The following is a 25,054-nucleotide window of genomic DNA, read 5'->3' on the forward strand; positions in this document are numbered from 1 at the left end:
CTCAGACGATGCTGCAGGTGAAGAAACCAGATGTGGAGGTCCTGGGCTGGCGTGGTTGGACGTACTGCCAAATTCTCTAAAACAATGCTGGAGGCGGCTTATGGTAGAGAAATTAACATTAAATTATCTGGCAACAGCTCTGGTGGACATTCCTGCAGTCAGCATGCCAACTGCACGCTCCCTCAAAACTTGAGACATCTGTGGCATTGCGTTGGGTGACAAAATTGCACATTTTAAAGTGGCCTTTTATTGTCCCCAGCACAAGGTGCACCTGTGTAATGATCATGCTGTTTAATCAACTTCTTGATATGCCACACCTGTCAGGTGGATGGATTATCTTGGAAAGAAGATATACTCACTAACAGGGATGTAACCAAATGTGCACAACATTTGAGAGAAATAAGCTTTTTGTGGGTATGTAACATTTTTGGGATCTTTTATTTCAGCTCATGTAAAGTGTTGGTCCCATGTTTCATGTTGCGTTTGTATTTTTGTTCAGTATAGATAATTGCAGCGAGTCAGTGGTTCCTGCGCCACATGCAATTGCTTTGGAGATATTCAAATAATGTTTTTATATTTCTATATGATCAATCCATAAATAATCTAGACCTACATGCAACAGTATCTATTGTGCCTTTGACATTGATTTCACAAGGCCCATTTCACATGATATGCCTAAATACTTATAGCCACTAGGCTAATACATTATGTTATTTCAAGTTATCCCTTTCGAGCGCAATATCACGTTGTTAAAAAAGATGCCTAAATTGGGCATGCCTATAAATTGGACAATTGAAGGCATCTAGAGCTTATGTTAACTTTGATTGTGTTCGGTGAAAATGATAGACCTTTCAAAAGTTGTATGCAACATTATCGACAAGTGACTTGATGCCTACTGTGCCAAAGAGATTTAGAGTTGTTAAACGGGAGTGAAGAGAGTGATATAACGGTAATATTGTCAAAACTCTGCTTTTAACAATCATCAGAATTGGTAAAAAAAAAAAAAAAAGGTTATGCATGTCAACATCTTAGGTAATAATTAAGAGAAGGCAAAGTGATCGTGTCCGGAGAAAATGATATCAAACGTTTTACCATTGCGACATTTTATGTACAGTCACATTCACTGTGGTTGTCTGAAGCATGTTATAGAGTTCACAGCTGCCGATGCTTCATTGCGATTGGTTATTCCCCATAATTTGCAACATTAATGAGCATCATCACCACCTTTCCTTTGCGGTACCTCAAACTGTCGTGAATACCAGCTGAGATAAACTTTTATGAGTTGGTTTTACTCCTGGCTCAGAGTTTGTCTGGGCAGTGTCTTAACATCATCATAAGACCTACTCTGAGCTGGGAGTTTTTTTGTCTTAAAACAGGTTAACAGAATTCCTAGGACCTTTTCTGAGATGCTTTGTGGATACGGGTCAGGTCTATGGAGTAGTGTTGAGTGATTAACCAAAACGTCGGGGGGGGTTTCGGTTATTAAACAACTAATTGACCGACATCAGGTCAATTACAGTGAGGGAAAAAAAGATTTGATCCCCTGCTGATTTTGTACGTTTGCCCACTGACAAAGAAATGATCAGTCTATAATTTTAATGGTAGGTTTATTTGAACAGTGAGAGACAGAATAACAACAAAAAAATCCAGGAAAACGCATGTCAAAAATGTTATAAATTGATTTGCATTTTTAATGAGGGAAATAAGTATTTGACCCCCTCTCAATCAGAAAGATTTCTGGCTCCCAGGTGTCTTTTATACAGGTAACGAGCTGAGATTAGGAGCACACTCTTAAAGGGAGTGCTCCTAATCTCAGCTTGTTACTTGTATAAAAGACACCTGTCCACAGAAGCAATCAATCAATCAGATTCCAAACTCTCCACGATGGCCAAGACCAAAGAGCTCTCCAGGGATGTCAGGGACAGGATTGTAGACCTACACAAGGCTGGAATGGGCTACAAGACCATCGCCAAGCAGCTTGGTGAGAAGGTGACAACAGTTGGTGCGATTATTCGCAAATGGAAGAAACACAAAAGAACTGTCAATCTCCCTCGGCCTGGGGCTCCATGCAAGATCTCACCTCGTGGAGTTGCAATGATCATGAGAACGGTGAGGAATCAGCCCAGAACTACACGGGAGGATCTTGTCAATGATCTCAAGGCAGCTGGGACCATAGTCACCAAGAAAACAATTGGTAACACACTACACCGTGAAGGACTGAAATCCTGCAGCGCCCGGAAGGTACCCCTGCTCAAGAAAGCACATATACAGGCCCGTCTGAAGTTTGCCAATGAACATCTGAATGATTCAGAGGAGAACTGGGTGAAAGTGTTGTGGTCAGATGAGACCAAAATCGAGCTCTTTGGCATCATCTCAACTTGCCGTGTTTGGAGGAGGAGGAATGCTGCCTATGACCCCAAGAACACCATCCCCACCGTCAAACATGGAGGTGGAAACATTATGCTTTGGGGGTGTTTTTCTGCTAAGGGGACAGGACAACTTCACCGCAACAAAGGGACGATGGACGGGGCCATGTACCGTCAAATCTTGGGTGAAAACCTCCTTCCCTCAGCCAGGGCATTGAAAATGGGTCATGGATGGGTATTCCAGCATGACAATGACCCAAAACACACGGCCAAGGCAACAAAGGAGTGGCTCAAAAAGAAGCACATTAAGGTCCTGGAGTGGCCTAGCCAGTCTCCAGACCTTAATCCCATAGAAAATCTGTGGAGGGGGCTGAAGGTTCGAGTTGCCAAACGTCAGCCTCGAAACCTTAATGACTTGGAGAAGATCTCCAAAGAGGAGTGGGACAAAATCCCTCCTGAGATGTGTGCAAACCTGGTGGCCAACTACAAGAAAGGGTTTTGCCAAAAAGTACTAAGTCATGTTTTGCAGAGGGGTCAACTACTTATTTCCCTCATTAAATTGCAAATCATTTTATAACATTTTTGACATGCGTTTTTCTGGATTTATTTGTTGTTATTCTGTCTCTCACTGTTCAAATAAACGTACCATTAAAAGTATAGACTGATCATGTCTTTGTCAGTGGGCAAACGTACAAAATCAGCAGGGGATCAAATACTTTTTTCCCCTCACTGTATGTTGCTTGCATCATTTAGATTGTAGGTGTGATTTTCCAAACATTACATTTAGCAGGAATGAAAGTCAAGCTGGTACTTACAGCGACTCTTAAAATCATTGAAAACATCTTACCCAAAAACGTGGCAATACCACGAGATACAGTACATTGATTAAACAAGGAATTACTGATATTGTTCAACATTCTCTCATATACAGTACATATTAGCTATGTAAATTGAAATCTCGTCGCGTTACCTCTGCGAGAACGCTCTTCAATCTGAATAAGCTCTTAATTTCTGTATGTCTAAACGTGTACATTTCTGCATGTCTATACGTGTGTACGTTTCTGTATGTCTAAACATACATTTCTGTATGTCTTAATGTGTGTATATTTCTGTATGACTAAACGTGTATATTTCTGTATGTCTTAACGTGTGTATATTTCTGTATGACTAAACATGTGTATATTTCTGTATGTCTTAACGTGTGTATATTTCTGTATGTCTTAACGTGTGTATATTTCTGTATGACTAAACATGTGTATATTTCTGTATGTCTTAACGTGTGTATATTTCTGTATGTCTTAACGTGTGTATATTTCTGTATGACTAAACATGTGTGCGTGAGCCATATTTCATCCCTTCGGTGAGTCTACTTCAATGTTTGACAATTTGGAATCTGGACCTGTGTGTAACCTGAACACTGAGTGCTGGAGGTTGGTTGGGTATCAGAGAACAGGATTGACAGAGATTTCTTCACAGCAAACAATGGCTGGGGAGGTCAAAGGGCAGCTGGCGAGTCAGAAACTGTCCTCCAGAGAGCAAACATGCTTTGGTGCGCAAGACCAAGACATTGAACTGTTTCTGAACACCCAACTCCACTGTGGGAAGGCACAATCCAGAGAATATACTATAGCTACCTAGCCCCACTTGAAATGATATCAATAAACAAACAACCTGGTTCACAAACAGCAAGCTACAGTCTGAACCACATTCTCAAATACAGTCTAGAAAGAGAGAGACCAGTAAACATATTTTGATTGACTATGTTTAACATTGTTTAGCAATCACATAGTGGAGAGTGAGGATCCACATAGGCAGGTTAACGTTTTTCGTCATGAATCTTGTTCTGGAGGCAGATCTGCAGTCGTTGCTAGCTGGCACAGCCACAACGTCATAAAAGCAGATTTTAAACCTAACCCTAACCGCATTGCTAACCCTAATGCGTAACCCTAACCTTAAATTAAGACCAACAAGCTAATTTTTGTTTTCAAACATTTTTACAATATAGCCAATTTTGACTTTGCAGCTGGCCCATCTAGCGGAAGTCGCTCAGTTCTGCATCAAGGACAAGACTCATCCCAATAAACGTCAACCTGCTCCACATAGTAGAAAACCTGTTAGGTGGTTCTTACCATGGCTGTGGCCCTGTGAGGAGGTCTTGCCAGTCTTCGGACCAACTGAATGAAAGTCCTGGCTCTGTCCGTTAGCATTGACCTCCTTCTTCTTCTTTCCTTTGAACCAGCTGAAGGCCCGGCCCAGGGATCCCCCACGCTTCTTCCTACAGCCCCCTTTGGTTTGCCTCTCATGGGCAAACACCTCCGCCACGTCCTGGGGGATCAGGTCTCCCACAGACTCACGGCCAGACATCCCACCTCACACTGGACCTACTCCCTAAGAGAGAGAGAGAAGGAGAAAAGAGAGGGAGTCAATTATAGAAACATAACCATATTAATGTAACACAATACTAGCAATTCCTCTCATTTAGGGAAAACCTTTGCATAAATACTTCTCCACTAATACTCTACTCAGCAAATTGGATGTAGTCTATCACAGTGCCATCCGTTTTATCACCAAAGCCCCATATACTACCCACCACTGTGACCTGTACGCTCTTGTTGGCTGGTCCTCACTACATATTTGTCGCCAAACCCACTGGCTCCAGGCCATCTATAAATCACTGCTAGGCAAATCCCCGCCTTATCTTAGCTCATTGGTCACCATAGCAACACCCACCCGTAGTATGCGCTCCAGCAGGTATATCTCACTGGTCATCCCCAAAGCCAACACCTCCTTTGGCTGCCATTCCTTCCAGTTCTCTGCTGCCAATGACTGGAACGAACTGCAAAAATCTCTGAAGCTGGAGACACTCATCTCCCTCACTAACTTTAAGCGTCAGTTGTCAGAGCAGCTTACTGATCACTGCACCTGTACACAGCCCATCTGTAATTAGCCCACCCAACTACCTCATCCCCATATTGTTATTTATTTTGCTCATTTGCACCCCAGTATCTCTATTTGCACATCATCTCTTGCACATCTATCATTCCAGTGTTAATACTAATTGTAATTATTTTGCACTATGGCCTATTTATTGCCTTACCTCCATAACTTGCTACATTTGCACACACTGTATATACATTTTATATTTTCTGTTGTATTTTTGACTTTATGTTTTGTTTTACCCCATATGTAACTCTGTGTTGTTGTTTTTATCGCACTGCTTTGCTTTATCTTGGCCAGGTCACAGTTGTAAATGAGAACTTGTTCTCAACTTGCTTACCTGGTTAAATAAAGGTCAAATAAAAAATATACTGTCCATTCCAATTGCTACATCAATAGTACACCAGCATTGCACCATTGGTTTCAATCGACTTCAACTCTTTTGATCATGCCCCTCTCTGTGTTAAGGTGTGGGGGAGCACAGAGCACAGAGCCCAGACCACACAACCAGCCTACTCCGACCCATCCTGCCAGCCTCTCAACCAAACTTCACTGTCTCTGCAAAAAACTGGCACTGCTCCCTTCATTCCTGAACATGAAGTCATAAAGCACAGTGCCCCACCCGAAACCACACACACATCCAGACACATACATACAGAAAACTAACATACACACACACCCACGTTTACTCCAGCACAGCATCGATCTACAACACTAGCTCACTTTCTTTCCCGCTGTCTCTTATTGTCTTTCTTTGGCTCCCTCTCAACACCCTGACACAATGAGCTCATCACCCTCCCTCTCTTTCATCCCTCTTCCGCTCTGCCAAACTTCTTTCCTCTAAAGGCAGGTCTCTCAATACAACAAGATATGACTCCATCCAAGTTACATGCAAAGCACATCAGCCAAATTGCAGTTCTTCGGAGAGAATCTGTGTGCTTGAGAAATGCAACCAACACATACAAATCCCCAAATCACTGAGTCTTGGCAAGATGTCTGCCATCCATCCCTAATGGCATAATGTCCAGAAGGAGACTTTGGCCTCTGCAATCCCTCTCTAAGATGGGTTTGAAAATGATCATAAATGGGCTCTTCTCTAACAGCGCTCTTTTATCAAAAGCTCCTTTTAAAGTATTGAGGGATTTAGGATGAGATGTAGTGTATTGTAACTAAGGCCCTGGTTTGGCTCTAAAACACTAGCTAAATGACTGAAGCAGATGCAGGCTGGTCATAAATTAACCGTTTATCACTCCAATCTCCTGGAGGAATGTCAGCATTCAACCACTGGAATCTCCAAATGCTCTTAAATGGAGGAATATGGGGAACATCATACCACCCAGACAGGCAGTGACCATCACTGAACTAACACCACAGTACTGCTTGGCTCTGCTATCCCAAGCAGAGCATTTCACAAGGAAAGTCAAGAGATACAAGCTCATATCACATGAATGTCTCAGTAGGAAATGGGGGACTTTCCCATGGAGGTTCCGTGAAAGAATCAAGAGGATGGCTGGAGAAGAGCTCATGAGTGTACAATTGTCTAATTTGACTGATCCATCTTTGGTTCAGTCTGGTCGCAAGGAACTGACTCGCATTATCGCCGTGGTTACCTGATAACAAACCAATGACTTCCTGCTTCTCAAAATGATGTACAGTAATCCCTCGTTTATCGCGGGGGTTACGTTCCGAAAATGACCCGCGATAAGTGAAATCCGCGAAATAGAAAACTTTTTTTTTTTTACAATTAGCAACTATTACATGTATACAAATACAGTGACTCACGTGTAGGCCGTTTCACTGCTCTTCAGACTGGGCCGCTGCATCCTGACTGCGCTCTGCAGTGTTCTCTTCTTCTGAAGCCCGCGGTGCAGGTGTGTTTGTTCGGGAGAAGAACATAGTGATAGGCAGCTGTTGTCGCTCTTTTTTCTTCTTTGCAAAAAGATCCTTGTACACCGACATGCCACCATCGATTACGTTGGAGAACTGTAATGAACGGCTCATCAAAGGGTCCCATTCCTCAGCTACTCGCTTAAGTTCAGTGGCCATTCGCACCATGGTTGCTAAGCGACCAAGCGTTAGTCCTTCCTCCTCATCTCTCGTGTCCTCTTCTCCCTCTTCTCTTTCATCGTCGCTTTGTGGCTTTGTCATTTACCTTCCCTTAGCATGTCCAGAAGTTTAACTTTATCTGAGATAGGTAGCATCTTCCGCCGTTTGGGCCCATCCGCAGGTGCTTTTGTCGGTCCAGGCCGTTTCGTCGACATTATGGGTTTAGGAGATGTTCGAAATTACAAGATAATTTGGCCAACTTAATGTAAATTTGCCAAGCTGTTTTATGTACGTACACATAACTGCACGAGACGACAAAATGATAGCACAATTCGTAGCATGTTTTGATACAAGAAGCGGGAGTGAGTTTTTAGCGAATCAGAATGCAGAGCACAATGCACCAAAAAAAAAAAAATGCATTATGAAAATCCGCGAAATAGCGAATCCGCGATAAGTGAACCGCGAAGTGGCGAGGGATCACTGTACACACATTTTTCACTAGGTTTGGGCGGTATACACCGTATCCAGGGGTATTTCGAAATACCCTCGGTATGACTTTCCAATACCATCTTTTAATACATTTGAATATTTATACTGAACAAATATATAATCGCAACATGTAAAGTGTTGGTCCCATGTTTCATGAGCTGAAATAAAAGATCCCAGAAAGTTTTCATACACACAAAAAGCTTGTTTCTCTCAAGTTTCTGCCACAAATGTTCACACCCCTGTTAGTGAGCATTTCTCATTTGCCAGGATAATCCATCCACCTGACAGGTGTGGCATATCAAGAAGCTGACTAAACAGCATGTTCATTACACAGGTGCACCTTGTGCTGGGGACAATAAAAGGCCACAAAAAATGTGCAGTTTTGTCATACAACGCAATGCCACAGATGTCTCAAGTTGAGGGAGCGTGCATTTGGCATGCTGACTGCAGGAATGTCCACCAGAGCGGTTGCCAGAGAACTGAATGTTCATTTCTCTACCATAATCCGCCTCCAACACAATTTTAGAGAATTTGGCAGTACGTCCAACTGCCCTCACACCGCAGACCATGTGTATGGCGTCGTGTGGGCGAGCGGTTTGCTGATGTCAACATTGTGAACAGAGTGCCCCATGGTGGCGGTGGGGTTATGGTATGGGTAGGCATAAGCTACAGGCAACGAACACACACAATTGCATTTTATCGATGGCAATTTGATTGCACAGAGATACCGTGACGCGATCCTTAGGCCCATTGTCGTGCCATTCATCCGCCGCGATCACCACATGTTTCAGCATGATAATGCACAGCCCCATGTCGCAAGGATCTGTTCCAGTTCCCGCCAATATCCAGCAACTTCACACAGCCATTGAAGATGAGTGGGACAACATTCCACAGGCCACAATCAACAGCCTGATCAACAGCCTCTATGCGAAGGAGATGTGTCACGCTGCATGAGACAAATGGTGGTCACACCAGATACCGACTGTTTTTCTGATCCACGCCCCTTTTTTTTTTTAAAGATACAGTATCTGTGACAAACAGCAGCATATCTGTATTCCCAGTCATGTGAAATCCATGGATTAGGGCCTATTGCATTCATTTAAATTGACTGATTTCCTTATATGAACTGTAACTCAATAAAGTATTAGAAATTGTTGCGTTTATATTTTTGTTCAGTAGAAATACATGCAGTCAACTTGTGCACTAGGCAATTGATACAGCAGATCGCTTTCATCATTTCGCCTGTTAGATTTTTTTCATTATGAAGCATACTGGTACTAGTTTCCCAAAACAGCTGTTTGAGTCAGTCACGTGTTTGTTTACAAAGCACAATGAGCAAAACGGCAGCTGCGTGAAGTGAGTCACTCCTGCAGTGCAACTTAAGTGAGGTGATCAAGTTTCACTACTAATGTTTGCCAGCTATATATACACTGCTCAAAAAAATAAAGGGAACACTAAAATAACATCCTAGATCTGAATGAATGAAATAATCTTATGAAATACTTTTTTCTTTATATAGTTGAATGTGCTGACAACAAAATCACACAAAAATGATCAATGGAAATCAAATGTATCAACCCATGGAGGTCTGGATTTGGAGTCACCCTCAAAATTAAAGTCGAAAACCACATTACAGGCTGATCCAACTTTGATGTAATGTCCTTAAAACAAGTCAAAATGAGGCTCAGTAGTGTGTGTAGCCTCCACGTGCCTGTATGACCTCCCTACAACGCCTGGGCATGCTCCTGGTGAGGTGGCGGATGGTCTCCTGAGGGATCTCCTCCCAGACCTGGACTAAAGCATCCACCAACTCCTGGACAGTCTGTGGTGCAACGTGGCGTTGGTGGATGGAGCGAGACATGATGTCCCAGATGTGCTCAATTGGATTCAGGTCTGGGGAACGGGCGGGCCAGTCCATAGCATCAATGCCTTCCTCTTGCAGGAACTGCTGACACACTCCAGCCACATGAGGTCTAGCATTGTCTTGCATTAGGAGGAACCCAGGGCCAACCGCACCAGCATATGGTCTCACAAGGGGTCTGAGGATCTCATCTCGGTACCTAATGGCAGTCAGGCTACCTCTGGCGAGCACATGGAGGGCTGTGCGGCCCCCCAAAGAAATGCCACCCCACACCATGACTGACCCACCGCCAAACCGGTCATGCTGGAGGATGTTGCAGGCAGCAGAACGTTCTCCACGGCGTCTCCAGACTCTGTCACGTCTGTCACATGTGCTCAGTGTGAACCTGCTTTCATCTGTGAAGAGCACAGGGCGCCAGTGGCGAATTTGCCAATCTTGGTGTTCTCTGGCAAATGCCAAACGCCCTGCACGGTGTTGGGCTGTAAGCACAACCCCCACCTGTGGACGTCAGGCCCTCATACCACCCTCATGGAGTCTGTTTCTGACCGTTTGAGCAGACACATGCACATTTGTGGCCTGCTGGAGGTCATTTTGCAGGGCTCTGGCAGTGCTCCTCCTTGCACAAAGGCGGAGGTAGCAGTCCTGCTGCTGGGTTGTTGCCCTCCTACGGCCTCCTCCACGTCTCCTGATGTACTGGCCTGTCTCCTGGTAGCACCTCCATGCTCTGGACACTACGCTGACAGACACAGCAAACCTTCTTGCCACAGCTCGCATTGATGTGCCATCCTGGATGAGCTGCACTACCTGAGCCACTTGTGTGGGTTGTAGACTCCGTCTCATGCTACCACTAGAGTGAAAGCACCCCCAGCATTCAAAAGTGACCAAAACATCAGCCAGGAAGCATAGGAACTGAGAAGTGGTCTGCGGTCACCACCTGCAAAACCAGTCCTTTATTGGGGGTGTCTTGCTAATTGCCTATAATTTCCACCTGTTGTCTATTCCATTTGCACAACAGCATGTGACATTTATTGTCAATCAGTGTTGCTTCCTAAGTGGACAGTTTGATTTCACAGAAGTGTGATTGACTTGGAGTTACATTGTGTTGTTTAAGTGTTCCCTTTATTTTTTTGAGCAGTGTATATATATATATATATATATATATATATATATATATCTTATAACTATTAAGTTAACTAAGATGTTAGCTAAATGGCCCCTCCTGGATTAAGATCCCTGATGTGTTTTTATCTTTTTGTTCAGTATAGACCGCACAACATCCAACAATTTCATAGATTTTACTGAGTTACAGTTCATATAAGGAAATCAGTCAAATTAAGTTAATTCATTAGGCCCTAATCTATGGATTTCACATGACTGGGCAGGGGTGCAGCCAAGGGTGCACCCACTGGGGAGCCAGGCCCAGCCAAAGAGAATGAGTTTTTCCCCACAGAAGAGCTTTTTTCCTCCATTTTTTTTTTGTGTGTGACAAAACTGCACATTTTAGAGTCTCCTTTTATTGTCCCCAGCACAAGGTGCACCTGTGTAATGATCATGCCGTTTAATCAGCTTCTTGATATGCCACACCTGTCAGGTGGATAGATTATTTTGTTAAAGGAGAAATGCTCACTAACAGGGATGTAAAAAAAAAAAAACATGTGCACATAATTTGAAATAAATAAGCTTTTTGTGCGTATGGAACATTTCTGGGATTTTTTATTTCAGCTCATGAAACATGGGACAAACACTTTACGCGTTTGTATTTTTGTTCTGTGTAATATTTGTTTTGTGCGTTCTGCAAACTGTGTTTTGAGATACTTGCATAACTTTATGAGCTGGGTTGTCTGTCTTAGTAGTTCATGTTCGCATGCGCTCTTTAGCATCCGCTATGGGAAATCCATAGTACTTGTTAGCATTCTGGTAGGTGACATTTTTGGGGATTTGTTTTTCTCGTTTAAAAAAAGATTGCGCCCATCAAAACGATGTTTAAAAATTGTCTGTAAAACCTTATATCCCGAAATGGCACAGGCATGGTATGAAGATACGGAAATATGGATACCGCCCAACCCTAATTTTAACACATTACACAAGATTACGTTCGGTCCGACAATGGATCATGCATTTAAAAATGAGAAGGTGCTACAAATCAGAGCAACAATCACATTAGCGCATAATAGATCACTCATGACAACATTGTATATAATTCCAGTGAATCTAGCACAATGCTGTAGCTGTGATTTGCTCATATTTGATGCATGACCTTCCAGAGATAAACATTTGCCTAATTATACAACAAAACACTTAGGCATATTCTGAACAGTTTAGTTGGGAAGTTACCAAAGAGACCCTCTTTCGCACACACACAAATTAAGAATCAGGACACCAAAACTCTCACATAAAGTTGCCCCTGCCAAAATTACACAGTTGCTTCATTGGCACTGTAATTATAGGACTCCTTACCATCTCAATTGTGGCTGGGTGTTGAAACATAAACAATACACACATAATACCAACAAAAAGAGGGTTAAGGACAGAAATCACGTTCCTTGAGAATTCCTTTAAGGTATAAACATTGGGACTATTTATTTGACTGCAGCCACACACACACACACACACACACACACACACACACACACACACAATTGGCTTCCACTGTGGTTTTCCAGCCCAATGCTGCTGAAGCAGGCCTGTGCTCTGACATGACGTTTACATTTCCCTTACAATAGATGTGATGCTTTTACATCGGCCAGGAGAAACATCTCCTGAACAGTCCTAAACAGCAGCAAAATAGCACACACACACACACACATACATATACACAGTGCATTCGGAAAGTATTCAGACCCCTTTACTTTTCCCACTTTGTTACGTTATCAGCCTTATTCTAAAATTGATTAAATAGTTTTTTTCCTTAGAAATGTTTGCAAATGTATTAAAAATAAAAAATAAACTGAAATAACATTTACATAAGTATTCAGACCCTTTACTCAGTACTTTGTTGAAGCACCTTTGACAACGATTACAGCCACTCTACCATAAAGGCTTGATTGTTGGTGTTGCATTGATGGTTGTCCTTCTGAAAGGTTCTCCCATCTCCACAGAGGAACCCTGGCGCTCTGTCAGAGTGACCGTCAGGTTCTTGGTCACCTCCCTGACCAAGGCCCTTCTCCCCCGATTGCTCAGTTTGGCCAGGCGGCCAGCTCTAGGAAGAGTCTTGCTGGTTCCAAACTTCTTACATTTAAGAATGATGGAGGCCACTGTGTTCTTGGGTATCTTCAATGCTGCAGAATTATTTTTTTGTATCTTTCCCCATTTCTGTGCCTCGACACAATCCTGTCTCGGCGCTCTACAGACAATTCCTTCGACCTCATGGCTTGGTTTGACATGCACTGTCAACTGTGGGACCTTATATAGACAGTTGTGTGTCTTTACAAATCATGTCCAATCTTCTGAATTCACCACAGGTGGATTCCAATCAAGTTGTAGAAACATCAAGGATGATCAGTGTAAACAGGATGCACCTGATCTCAATTGAGACTCATAGCAAAGGGTCTGAATACTTATGTACACACACACACACACACACACACACACACACACACACAGTACCAGTCAAAAGTTTGGACACACCTACTCATTCCAGGGGTTCTTTATTTTTACTATTTTCTACATTGTAGAATAATAGTGAAGACATCAAAACTATGAAATAACACATATGGAATCATGTAGTAACCAAAAAAGTGTTAAACAAATACAAATATATTTTATATTTGAGATTCTTCAAAGTAGCCACCCTTTGCCTTGATGACAGCTTTGCACAATTTTGGCATTCTCTCAACCAGCTTCATGAGGTAGTCACCTGGAATGCATTTCAATTAACAGGTGTGCCTTGTTAAAAGTTAATTTGTGGAATTTCTTTCCTTCTTAATGTGTTTGAGCCAATCAGTTGTGTTGTGACAAGGTAGGGGTGGTATACAGAAGATAGCCCTATTTGGTAAAAGACCAAGTCCATATTATGGCAAGAACAGCTCAAATAAGCAAAGAGAAACGACAGTCCATCATTACTTTAAGACAAGAAGGTCAGTCAATCTGGAACATTTCAAGTTCAAGAAAGTTTCTTCAAGTGCAGTCACAAAAACCATCAAGCGCTATGATGAAATTGGCTCTCATGAGGACCACCACAGGAATGGAAGACCCAGAGTTACCTCTGCTGCAGAGGATAAGTTCATTAGAGTTACCAACCTCAGAAATTGCAGCCCAAATAAGTTATTCACAGAGTTCAAGTAACAAGACACATCTCAACATCAACTGTTCAGAGGAGACTGCGTGAATCAGGTCTTCATGGTCGAATTTCTGCTAAGAAACCACTACTAAAGGACACCAATAAGAAGAAGAGACTTGCTTGGTCCAAGAAACATGAGCAATGGACATTAGACTGGTGGAAATCTGTCCTTTGGTCTTATGAGTCCAAATTTGAGATTTTTGGTTCCAACCGCCATGTCTTTGTGAGACGCAGAGTAGGTGAACGGATGATCTCCGCATGTGTGGTTCCCACCATGAAGCATGGAGGAGGAGGTGTGATGGTGTGGGGGGGCTTTGCTGGTGACACTGTCTGTGATTTATTTAGAATTCAAGGCACACTTAACCAGCATGGCTACCACAGCATTCTGCAGCGATACGCCATCCCATCTGGTTTGCGCTTAGTGGGACTATCATTTGTTTTTCAACAGGACAATGACCCACACAAGGATTCCAGGTGAAGCTGGCTGAGAGAATGCCAAGAGTGTGTAAAGCTGTCATCAAGGTAAAGGTGGCTATTTGAAGAATCTCAAATATATGTTGATTTGTTTAACACTTTTTTGGTTACTACATGATTCCATATGTGTTATTTCATAGTTTTGATGTCTTCACTATTATTCTACAATGTAGAAAATAGTAAAAAAATAAAGAAAAACCCTTGAATGAGTAGGTGTTCTAAAACTTTTGACCAGTAGTGTAAATATATTTTTTTAGTAGCTATAAGACATAGTGTATAGGATGGAATGGCATCTTTGCCTCTCTTTATGAGAACTGAAAGGCCTGTGATTCTAAATCCTGGAGCAGGGAGGGCCATGACAGCTTGCACTACAGTTTGTCATCAACCCGCAGAGCATAAATTCCATGGGATATGTAGGTCTCCAGTTTTATATGAGTAAGCCTAGGGAGTTAAGACACTGGCACCTACTTTGCCTTAAGTAAACATCAGACCCAGACACCACTTTGTACACTCCCCTACGTATTTATTTGGACAGTGAAGCTAAAGCTTGTAATTTGGTTCTATACTGCAGGATTGGATTTGAGATCAAATGCTTTATATGAGGCGTCAGCACAGAACGTCTCCTTTTATTTAAGGGTATTTTCATATCTGTTTTACGGTTTAGAAATTAAAGCACTTGATCTAGTCTCCCCATTTGGCAGACACATCCAGACCATTGTAATGCAACAGCACAACCTATATTTTCACTTCATAGTATTGTGCAAGTGAGGGTTGGAATACGTTTACACTACAGGAGTTGTTGCAAAAGTGACTCAGAGTGAGGAAGCAAACCTGGCTGGTACATGCGCCCGTGGGGACAAGTCAAAGACAAAAGGGTGTGGCAGTGAAACAGACCCCTTTGTTTAAAGAGTGCGTATAGCTTAGTTTAAACAAGAGCACATTCACCTCAGAGTCTGGGCTCTGGGATTTAAAGTGTCAGAGCAGTGTTCAAGGTTCTGGTCAACATTCAGTCCTCCTTCAGAAATCAGTGTGGTAAATAGATCCCCCCCTCGAAACCAATGGCTTCCCAGGGTAGTATAATGTGGGCAATTCCACGGTAAGGGAATTACGCTTTTACTCAGATTCTTTCACTTTAAAATATATGCCAAACTAAAACTATTGATTTCAAAGTTTAACAAACCAAACTCTATGCACAAGGACTACTTTTAACAATTTCCACTGAAATGTTTTGAAAAACTAATTTAGTGGAAGAACTGTGCAGATGCAATCTTTGGTAACAGAATTACAGTAAAATCTCCCTCAGTTTTTTATGCGACCACGTTTTCCAAAGATTCTGCTCCGAATTAAAATTCAAAAGATGTCTGCAGAAAAAAATGGTTGTCAGCTATGACATGGCACCTTGAGTTTGAAAAAAAATCTCTTTAGTTATTGAACTACAGTAAGTGAAGTGGATTTACACCCGGTAACGGAATTATGGTAACGGAATTACATCATGGGTCCCTGTTCTGTACTACACATAAATGCATAATTATGGATATAAATGTCATTCTCCTCATGTTTCACAAGTTTGGACATCACAGCACAGCTCATTAGTTCAGTACAGTACAGTACTGTACTAGTGTATTGTATTGGACTCTACTGTGCTCAACTCACTGTACAGTACTGTGTTGTACTATACTCAGTACTGTATTCTACTCATTTTACTGTACTTGTGCTATCCAAACTTGTGAAACATAAGTCTATGATAGGTCCAGTCCGGTCTGTCTGTGGACGTTAACATCAAGGCTAGGGTGGACTGAACAAATTTGTACACATTTTCAACGTCAATGGACGTCCGGTGTTTTTGGGTGAAGATGTTGATTACAGTAAATGGAAAGAGGGGGCTCATGGGTAGGTGTCAGAAAGAGCTGGGAGAGGTGACATTAACTGGAGAGAGACAGGCAGAGAGAGAGAGAGAAGGAGCGGTTGTCAAGACTCAGACTGTTTTAACACTCTTGGTTTGACCACCAGACAACACAAAGACAAAAAAAAAGAGTTGTGAACAGTATGCCAGTGGAAGGGAGGACAGGAGCAAGTGACCCAACTGTGGTTTGTGACCATTGTAGCTAATTCAGTTGCAGTAATGCCGTTACATATTTTTGGGTAATTCTGTTACAAATTTGATAACGGAATCACACGTTTTATTTGTTACTTATGTGAACTTTCATTATCCTCTCTCCACAGGAGGGAGAGAAATTAGAAAATATCTTAAAGATGTGGGTTTTTGGTAACGGAATTACAAGGCACAAGGCAATATTTCTTAGTGTGTTGTGTTGATATTAGTTGGCAGGGGTCTTTACGTCAACATTGTGTTTTGATGTATTTCTGATAACTGTTAAGACTTTTTCTGGTTGATGTTTTCTAAGAACACCTTTTCCATCCGTTTATCCAGAAATCAAAGCCTTTAGTTATGCCAAATTTCTTAGATGGAAAATAGAGTGAAACCCTATGTGAAATAATGTGACGTGCTGCTGTAATAACTGATTAAGTGTCAACATTTTACTAGTGTGAAAGGTGGCTTTACTGTACTGTTCTTTCATAAATCAGGGTGTGCCTCTATTCTGTGGGCATTTTCAAACAAAGAAGAGCAGAACCACTCAAGTGAAGGGCATTCTACAGAAGCAGTTGATCAAATCAAATCAAATGTATTGGTCACATACACATGGTTAGCAGATGTTATTGCGAGTGTAGCGAAATGCTTGTGCTTCTAGTTCCGACAGTGCAGCAATATCTAGCAAGTAATATCTAACAGTTCTACAACAAAAACCTAATACACACAAATCTAAGTAAAGGAATGGAATAAGAACATAAATATATGGATGAGCAATGTAGTTATTATCAGAGTGGCATAGTCTAAGATGCAATAGATAGTATAGAATACAGTATATACATATGAGATGGGTAATGCAACATACAGTGGGGGAAAAAAGTATTTAGTCAGCCACCAATTGTGCAAGTTCTCCCAATTAAAAAGATGAGAGAGGCCTGTAATTTTCATCATAGGTACACGTAAACTATGACAGACAAAATGAGAAAAACATTTCCAGAAAATCACATTGTAGGATTTTTAATGAATTTATTTGCAAATTATGGTGGAAAATAAGTATTTGGTCAATAACAAAAGTTTCTCAATACTTTGTTATATACCCTTTGTTGGCAATGACACAGGTCAAACGTTTTCTGTAAGTCTTCACAATAGGAGTGGGCGATATACCGGTTTGATAGTAAAAACCGGTATTGTGCCGCGCCATGATATGGATTTAGCAATATCATGGATACCGCGATTTATTCAGAATTCATAAATTCGAATTTTGCATCAATATTTTTTTGTTCCAAATTTCAACTGAGTGATAGTACTAAGTAGCTACATCTTTTTTTTTTTTTTTTTATCCAACCTTTCTTGGTTCTTACGAATAAAAGAATGTATGTTAATATGTTGACCTATTTTTATGAGCGCACGTCGCATGCACTTGTTGCACGCATGTAGTGCTAGCAACAAAGAAGTGTGCAGGCAGCTGCAGTTAGGAGGCAGGTTAACTATTGGGGGAAAACTTTACAATCCAGGATGAGCGAAAACACAGAAATTGATGTTGCTCAAGAGCAGGAGGATAAATTGGTTAAGAAGAAAGGGGGCACCTCTGTTGTTTGGAACTGGTTTGGCTTTAAAATCTCCGACCCCGACCAAAACACTACCCTATGCAAGTTGTGTCGTCGTGTTGTCTTAGCAAAAGGTGGAAACACGACCAACCTGTTCAATCACTTAAAAAACATACATGTCCGTGAGTATGAACAATGCACCAGAATGCGTGAGACAGTAAGCCCAGGAGCTCGCCCGAAGACAAGCCAGACTCGCACTCAACAATCAATTATATCATCATTTGCTGCCGGTACTTGCTATGAGAAGACGAGCAAAAAATGGATAGACATCACAGCTGCGATTACAAATCACATAGCGAAGGACATGGTACCGATTCAAACTGTGGAGAAAGAGGGGTTCAGAAAGTTGATTCAAACTCTGGACCCAAGATATGAGATCCCGAGCCGCAAATATTTTAGCCAAAAATGCCTGCCACAGCTTTACACAGAATGCTGGGACAGAGTTTACAGTGAGATAAATAACATTCCATTCTTCTCCACTACTGCCGATCTATGGTCAAGTCATACCACAGAACCTTATATAAGCCTCACAATCCATTACATAGACGGTGACTGGAAACTGAAAAGTAAGTGCCTACAGACGTCTTATTTCCCAGACGACCACACCGGGGAAATAATTGCAGGTGGGCTGAGGGACATACTGTCGTCCTGGGGATTAAAAGAGTCGCGTCAAGTTTGTATGACGACCGACAGCGGATCGAACATGATCAAGGCATTGCAGCTGAACAAGTGGGCAAACCTTGGATGTTTCGGACACAGGCTGCACAATGCTATTGGTAAGTTTCAGGACTGTAGCCTAGGCCTACCCTGTATGATGCTTATTATTAAGAAAAAATACAGCTCACATCAGCCATGTACCGTAGGCTAAATCTAAGCACATCAGATTTGTAAAATGTGTAACAGTTGAATGTAAATGCCGTAAATCCTCAAACAAAGATTAAAAGTTATATTGTATTGTGATTTCTATATAAAAATGCATTATTATTAATTATTATTGTATTGTGATTCGATTATTTTTCACCCTATTATTTTGATTTCTTATTCCCAATTTCCAGAGAGGAGTGTCCAAAACGCTCCCGGGCCACAGGGGTGTGCGATTTCCCGGGCCACAGGGGTTTGCAAAAAGGTGGTTAGCACGTTCTCATACAGCTGGAAAAAGCAGAAGGCCCTGATGACAGCACAGAATGAACTAAGCCTGCCCCTGCACAAGCTCATCACAGAATCTCCGACAAGGTGGGGATCTCGTCTGAAAATGATGGAAAGAGTCCTGGAGCAGGAAAAGGCCATTACACAGGTCCTGGCAGGGGACAAAAAGACACGGCACCTTGTACCTACCTGGCAAGACATCCAGGTCTTGGAATCAGTCACAGCAGCACTGAAGCCACTCCAGGACTTTACAGATGCCCTGTCAGGAGAAGCGTATGTGAGCGTGTCCTATTTGAAGCCTGTCATCAATCTGTTAAATGCAGAGGTTCTAAATCTGAGCAAGGACGATACAGAACTGACCAAAGAGATCAAGATCAAGGTTCTTGATTACTTGAATAACAAGTACACTGACCCTGCAACAGATGAGCTGCTCTCCATGGCTACCTTTCTAGATCCAAGGTTCAAGACCAGGTACATGTCCGCTGAGAAACTGGAGGACATTAAGGTATTTATTCATTTGTTCTTGTTTTATTGCTTCAAATGTAAAGCACTTTGGGCTGCATTTTATGTATGAAAGGTGCTATACAAATAAAGTTTAATTATTTTCATTTTTTAAGGTGAGAGCTGCCTCAGAGACCGAAGCCCTCCTGGTGGAGAACACAGCCCTGGGAAAATCGTCTCTTGCAGAGGATCACACTGACAGGGAGAAAGAAGCTTCCACTGCTCATCAATCAGGCAAGAAGCCCAAGAAGAGCCTTGGGAGCTTCTTTAAGCAGACCAGCAGTGCACCTGCCTCATGTTCAGAGAGGCAGATCATTGAGCAAGAGCTGAATAGCTACATTCTGGCAACGGCAGCAGACAGCGAGTCTGATCCTTTGGAGTGGTGGCGATTTCACGGATCTAATTTTCCACGTGTGAGTTGTCTGGCAAAGAAATACTTATGCATCCCTGCCACAAGTGCCCCCTCTGAGAGGGCATTCAGCACTGGGGGCAATGTGGTGACATGTCACAGGGCAGCACTAAAGCCAGAAACAGTCAACATGCTGGTATTCCTGGCACGGAACTTGTGAAGAAAGTTCTAGTGAAGATTTGTTGATATTGTTGATAATTGATGGTTGAGGCTTGAAAGGTTTAGTTTCAAACGGTTAGTTTTTTACATATCTACGGACCGTAGCCAAAACAAACACACGTATTTGAATTTGTAATTACCTTATTTTCTTTATCTCCTGTTATTTTTTATTTAATTTTACTTAATATCTAATTTATATATATATATATATATATATATATATAGGCCTACCTACCTCATGTTTACGGAATGCATGTTTGCACAATACAAATAAAAACTTTTCAGGTCCATACGGTCCAATGCCTCACTCTTTCTGGTTATATAAGGTTCAAATACATATTTTTCCTTAACTAATATAATTTAACCAAGAAGGGATATTAAAATGTGATTCATATTTTTTTACGTCATATATCGTGATATCATATCGATATCGTCTGGACAGTGGAAAATATCGTGATATGAATTTTAGCTCATATCGCCCACCCCTACTTCACAAGGTTTTCACACACTGTTGCTGGTATTTTGGCCCATTCCTCCATGCGGATCTCCTCTAGAGCAGTGATGTTTTGGGGCTGTCGCTGGGCAACACGGACTTTCAACTCCCTCCAAAGATTTTCTATGGGAAGACTGGCTAGGCCACTCCAGGACCTTGAAATGCTTCTTACGAAGCCACTCCTTCGTTGCCCGGGCGGTGTGTTTGGGATCATTGTCATGCTGAAAGACCCAGCCACGTTTCATCTTCAATGCCCTTGCTGATGGAAGGAGGTTTTCACTCAAAATCTCACGATACATGGCCCCATTCATTCTTTCCTTTACACGGATCAGTCGTCCTGGTCCCTTTGCAGAAAAACAGCCACAAAGCATGATGTTTCCACCCCACCCCCATGGGTCACAGTAGGTATGGTGTTCTTTGGATGCAACTCAGCATTCTTTGTCCTCCAAACACGACAAGTTGAGTTTTTACCAAAAAGTTATATTTTGGTTCATCTGATCATATGACATTCTCCCAATCCTCTTCTGGATCATCCAAATGCACTGTAGCAAACTTCAGACGGGCCTGGACATGTACTGGCTTAAGCAGGGGGACACGTCTGGCACTGCAGGATTTGAGTCCCTGGCGGCGTAGTGTGTTACTGATGGTAGGCTTTGTTACTTTGGTCCCAGCTCTCTGCAGGTCATTCACTAGGTTCCCCCGTGTGGTTCTGGGATTTTTGCTCACCGTTCTTGTGATCATTTTGACCCCACGGGGTGAGATCTTGCGTGGAGCCCCAGATCGAGGGAGATTATCAGTGGTCTTCTATGTCTTCCATTTCCTAATAATTGCTCCCACAGTTGATTTCTTCAAACCAAGCTGCTTACCTATTGCAGATTCAGTCTTCCCAGCCTGGTGCAGGTCTACAATTTTGTTTCTGGTGTCCTTTGACAGCTCTTTGGTCTTGACCATAGTGGAGTTTGGAGTGTGACTGTTTGAGGTTGTGGACAGGTGTCTTTTATACTGATAACAAGTTCAAACAGGTGCCATTAATACAGGTAACGAGTGGAGGACAGAGGAGCCTCTTAAAGAAGAAGTTACAGGTCTGTGAGAGCCAGAAATCTTGCTTGTTTGTAGGTGACCAAATACTTATTTTCCACCATAATTTGCAAATAAATTCATTAAAAATCCTACAATGTGATTTTCTGGAGAATTTTTTTTGCCATTTGTCTGTCATAGTTGACGTGTACCTATGATGAAAATTACAGGCCTCTCATCTTTTTAAGTGGGAGAACTTGCACAATTGGTGGCTGACTAAATACTTTTTCCCCCCACTGTATGTAAACATTAATGTGGCATTATTAAAGTGACTAGTGTTCCATTTATTAAAGTGGCCAGTGATTTTCAAGTCTGTATGTAGGCAGCAGCCTCTCTGTGCTAGTGATGGCTGTTTAACAGTCTGATGGCCTTGAGATAAAAGCCGTTTTTCAGTCTCTCGGTCCCCGCTTTGATGCACCTGTTCTGTCCTCGCCTTCTGCATGATAGCGGGGTGAACAGGCAGTGGCTCAGGTGGTAGTTTTCCTTGATGATCTTTTTGGCCTTCCTGTGACATCGGGTGCTGTAGGTGTCCTTGAGGGAAGGTAGTTCGCCCCTGGTGATGCGCTGTGCAGGCATTACCACCCTCTGGAGAGCCCTGCGGTTGTGGGCTGTGCAGTTGCCGTACCAGGCGGTGATACAGCCTGACAGGATGCTCTCAATTGTGCATCTGTAAAAGTTTGAGGGTTTTAGGTGACAGGCCACAGGCCACATTTCTTCAGCCTCCTGAGGTTGAAGAGACGCTGTTGCGCCTTCTTCACCACTGTCTGTGTGGGTGGACCATTTCAGTTTGTCAGTGATATGTACGCCGAGGAACTTAAAACTTTCCCCCTTCTCCACTGCTGTCCCATCGATGTGGATAGGGGGGTACTCCCTCTGCTATTTCCTGAAGTCCACGATCATCTCCTTAGTTTTTTTGACGTTGAGTGAGAGGTTATTTTCCTGACACCACACTCCGAGAGCCCTCACCTCCTCCCTGTAGGCTGTCTCATTGTTGTTGGTAATCAAACCTACTACTGTTGTGTCGTCTGCAAACTTGATTGAGTTGGAGGCCTGCGTGGCCACGCAGTCATGGGTGAACAGGGAGTATAGGAGTGGGCTGAGCACACACCCTTGTGGGGCCCCAGTGTTGAGGATCAGCGAAGTGGAGATGTTGTTTCCTACCTTCACCACCTGGGGGCGGCCCGTCAGGAAGTCCAGAACCCAATTGCACAGGGCGGGGTTGAGACCCAGGGCCTCAAGCTTGATGATGAGCTTGGAGGGTACTATGGTGTTGAATGCTGAGCTATAGTCAATGAACAGCATTCTTGCATAGGTATTCCTCTTGTCCAGATGGGATAGGGCAGTGTGCAGTGTGATGGTGATTGCATCATCTGTGGACCTATTGGGGCGGTATGCAAATTGAAGTGGGTCTAGGGTGACAGGTAAGGTGGAGGTGATATGATCCTTGACTAGTCTCTCAAAGCACTTCATGATGACAGAAGTGAGTGCTATGGGGCGATAGTCATTTAGTTCAGTTACCTTTGCATTCTTGGGTACAGGAACAATGGTGGCCTTCTTGAAGCATGTGGGGACGGTAGACTGGAATAGGGAGAGATTGAATATGTCCGTAAACACACCAGCCAGCTGGTCTGCGCATGCTCTGAGGACGCGGCTAGGAATGCCGTCTGGGCCGGCAGCCTTGCGAGGGTTAACACGTTTAAATGTCTTACTCACGTCGGCCACGGAGAAGGAGAGCCCACAGTCCTTGGTAGCTGGCCGCGTCAGTGGCACTGTATTATCCTCAAAGCGGGCAAAGAACTTGTTTAGCTTGTCTGGCAGCAAGACGTCGGTGTCCGCGACATGGCTGGTTTTCCTATTGTAGTCCGTGATTGTCTGTAAACCCTGCCACACACGTCTCGTGTCTGAGCCGTTGAATTGCGACTCCACTTTGTCTCGATATTGACGTTTTGCCTGTTTGATTGCCTTGCATAGGGAACGACCATTCTGTTTGTATTCTGCCATATTCCCCGTCACCTTGCCATGGTTAAATGCAGTGGTTCGTGATTTCAGTTTTTCGCGAATGCTGCCATCTATCCACGCTTTCTGGTTAGGGTAGGTTTTAATAGTCACAGTGGGTACGACATCTCCTATACACTTCCTTATAAACCCACTCACCGAATCAGCATATACGTCTATATTATTCTCAGAGGCTCCCCGGAACATATCCCAGTCCGCGTGATCAAAACAATCTTGAAGCGTTGATTCCGATTGGTCAGACCAGCGTTGAATAGTCCTAAGCACGGGTGCTTCCTGTTTGAGTTTCTGCCTATAGGAAGAGAGGAGCAAAATGGAGTCATGGTCAGATTTGCCCGAAAGGAGGGCGGGGGAGGGCCTTGTATGCATAGCGGAAATGAGTAACAATGGTCCAGCGTTTTTCCAGCGCGAGTGCTACAGTTAATATGCTGATAGAATTTAGGTCGCCTTTTTCTAAAATTTGCTTTGTTAAAATCTCCAGCTACAATAAATACAGCCTCAGGATATATGGTTTTCAGTTTGCATAAAGTCCAGTAGAGTTCCTTGAGGGCCGTCATGGCTTGAGGGGGGATATCCACAGCTGTAACAATAACCAAAGATAATTCTCTTGGGAGATAATATTGTCGGCATTTGATTGTGAGGAATTCTAGGTCAGGTGAAAAAAAATGACTTGAGTTCCTGTATGTTGTTACAATTAGACCATGAGTCGTTAGTCATGAAACATACCCCCCCACCCCTCTTCTTCCCAGAGAGATGTTTATTCCTGTCGGTGCGATGTACTGAGAACCCAGATGGCTGTATGGACGGGGACAGTATATCCCGAGAGAGCCATGTTTCCGTGAAACAGAGTATGTTACAATCCCTGATGTCTCTCTGGAAAGCAACCCTTGCCGTGATCTCATCCACTTTGTTGTCTAGGGACTGGACATTAGCGAGTAATAAACTCAAAAGCGATGGGTGGTGTGCGTGCCTCCTAAGTCTTACTCGGAGACCACTCCGGCTCCCTCTCCTCCGGCGGCGTTGTTTTGGGTCGGCCTCTGGAATCAGTTCAAATGCCCTAGGTGGTGCGAACAAAGGATCCGCTTCGGAAAAGTTGTATTCCTGGTCG

General features: G+C 42.9%; 1 protein-coding gene across 4 annotated transcripts in view; it reads right to left on the reverse strand.

Moving 5' to 3' along the window:
* The window catches only part of LOC311145481 (uncharacterized protein), a 65,568-nt gene that overhangs the window by 35,989 nt on the left and 4,525 nt on the right, over window positions 1-25,054 (reverse strand). For all 4 annotated transcript variants that reach the window (XM_084181727.1, XM_084181725.1, XM_084181728.1 and 1 more), the window contains exon 2: window positions 4,496-4,754. In XM_084181727.1, coding sequence (XP_084037853.1) covers window positions 4,496-4,730 — 235 coding nt within the window. In that variant the 5' untranslated portion in view covers window positions 4,731-4,754. The remainder of the gene's footprint in view (window positions 1-4,495; window positions 4,755-25,054) is intronic.

This window comes from Coregonus lavaretus, assembly GCF_964263955.1.
Source record: "Coregonus lavaretus genome assembly, chromosome: 18".
Taxonomy (NCBI): domain Eukaryota; kingdom Metazoa; phylum Chordata; class Actinopteri; order Salmoniformes; family Salmonidae; genus Coregonus; species Coregonus lavaretus.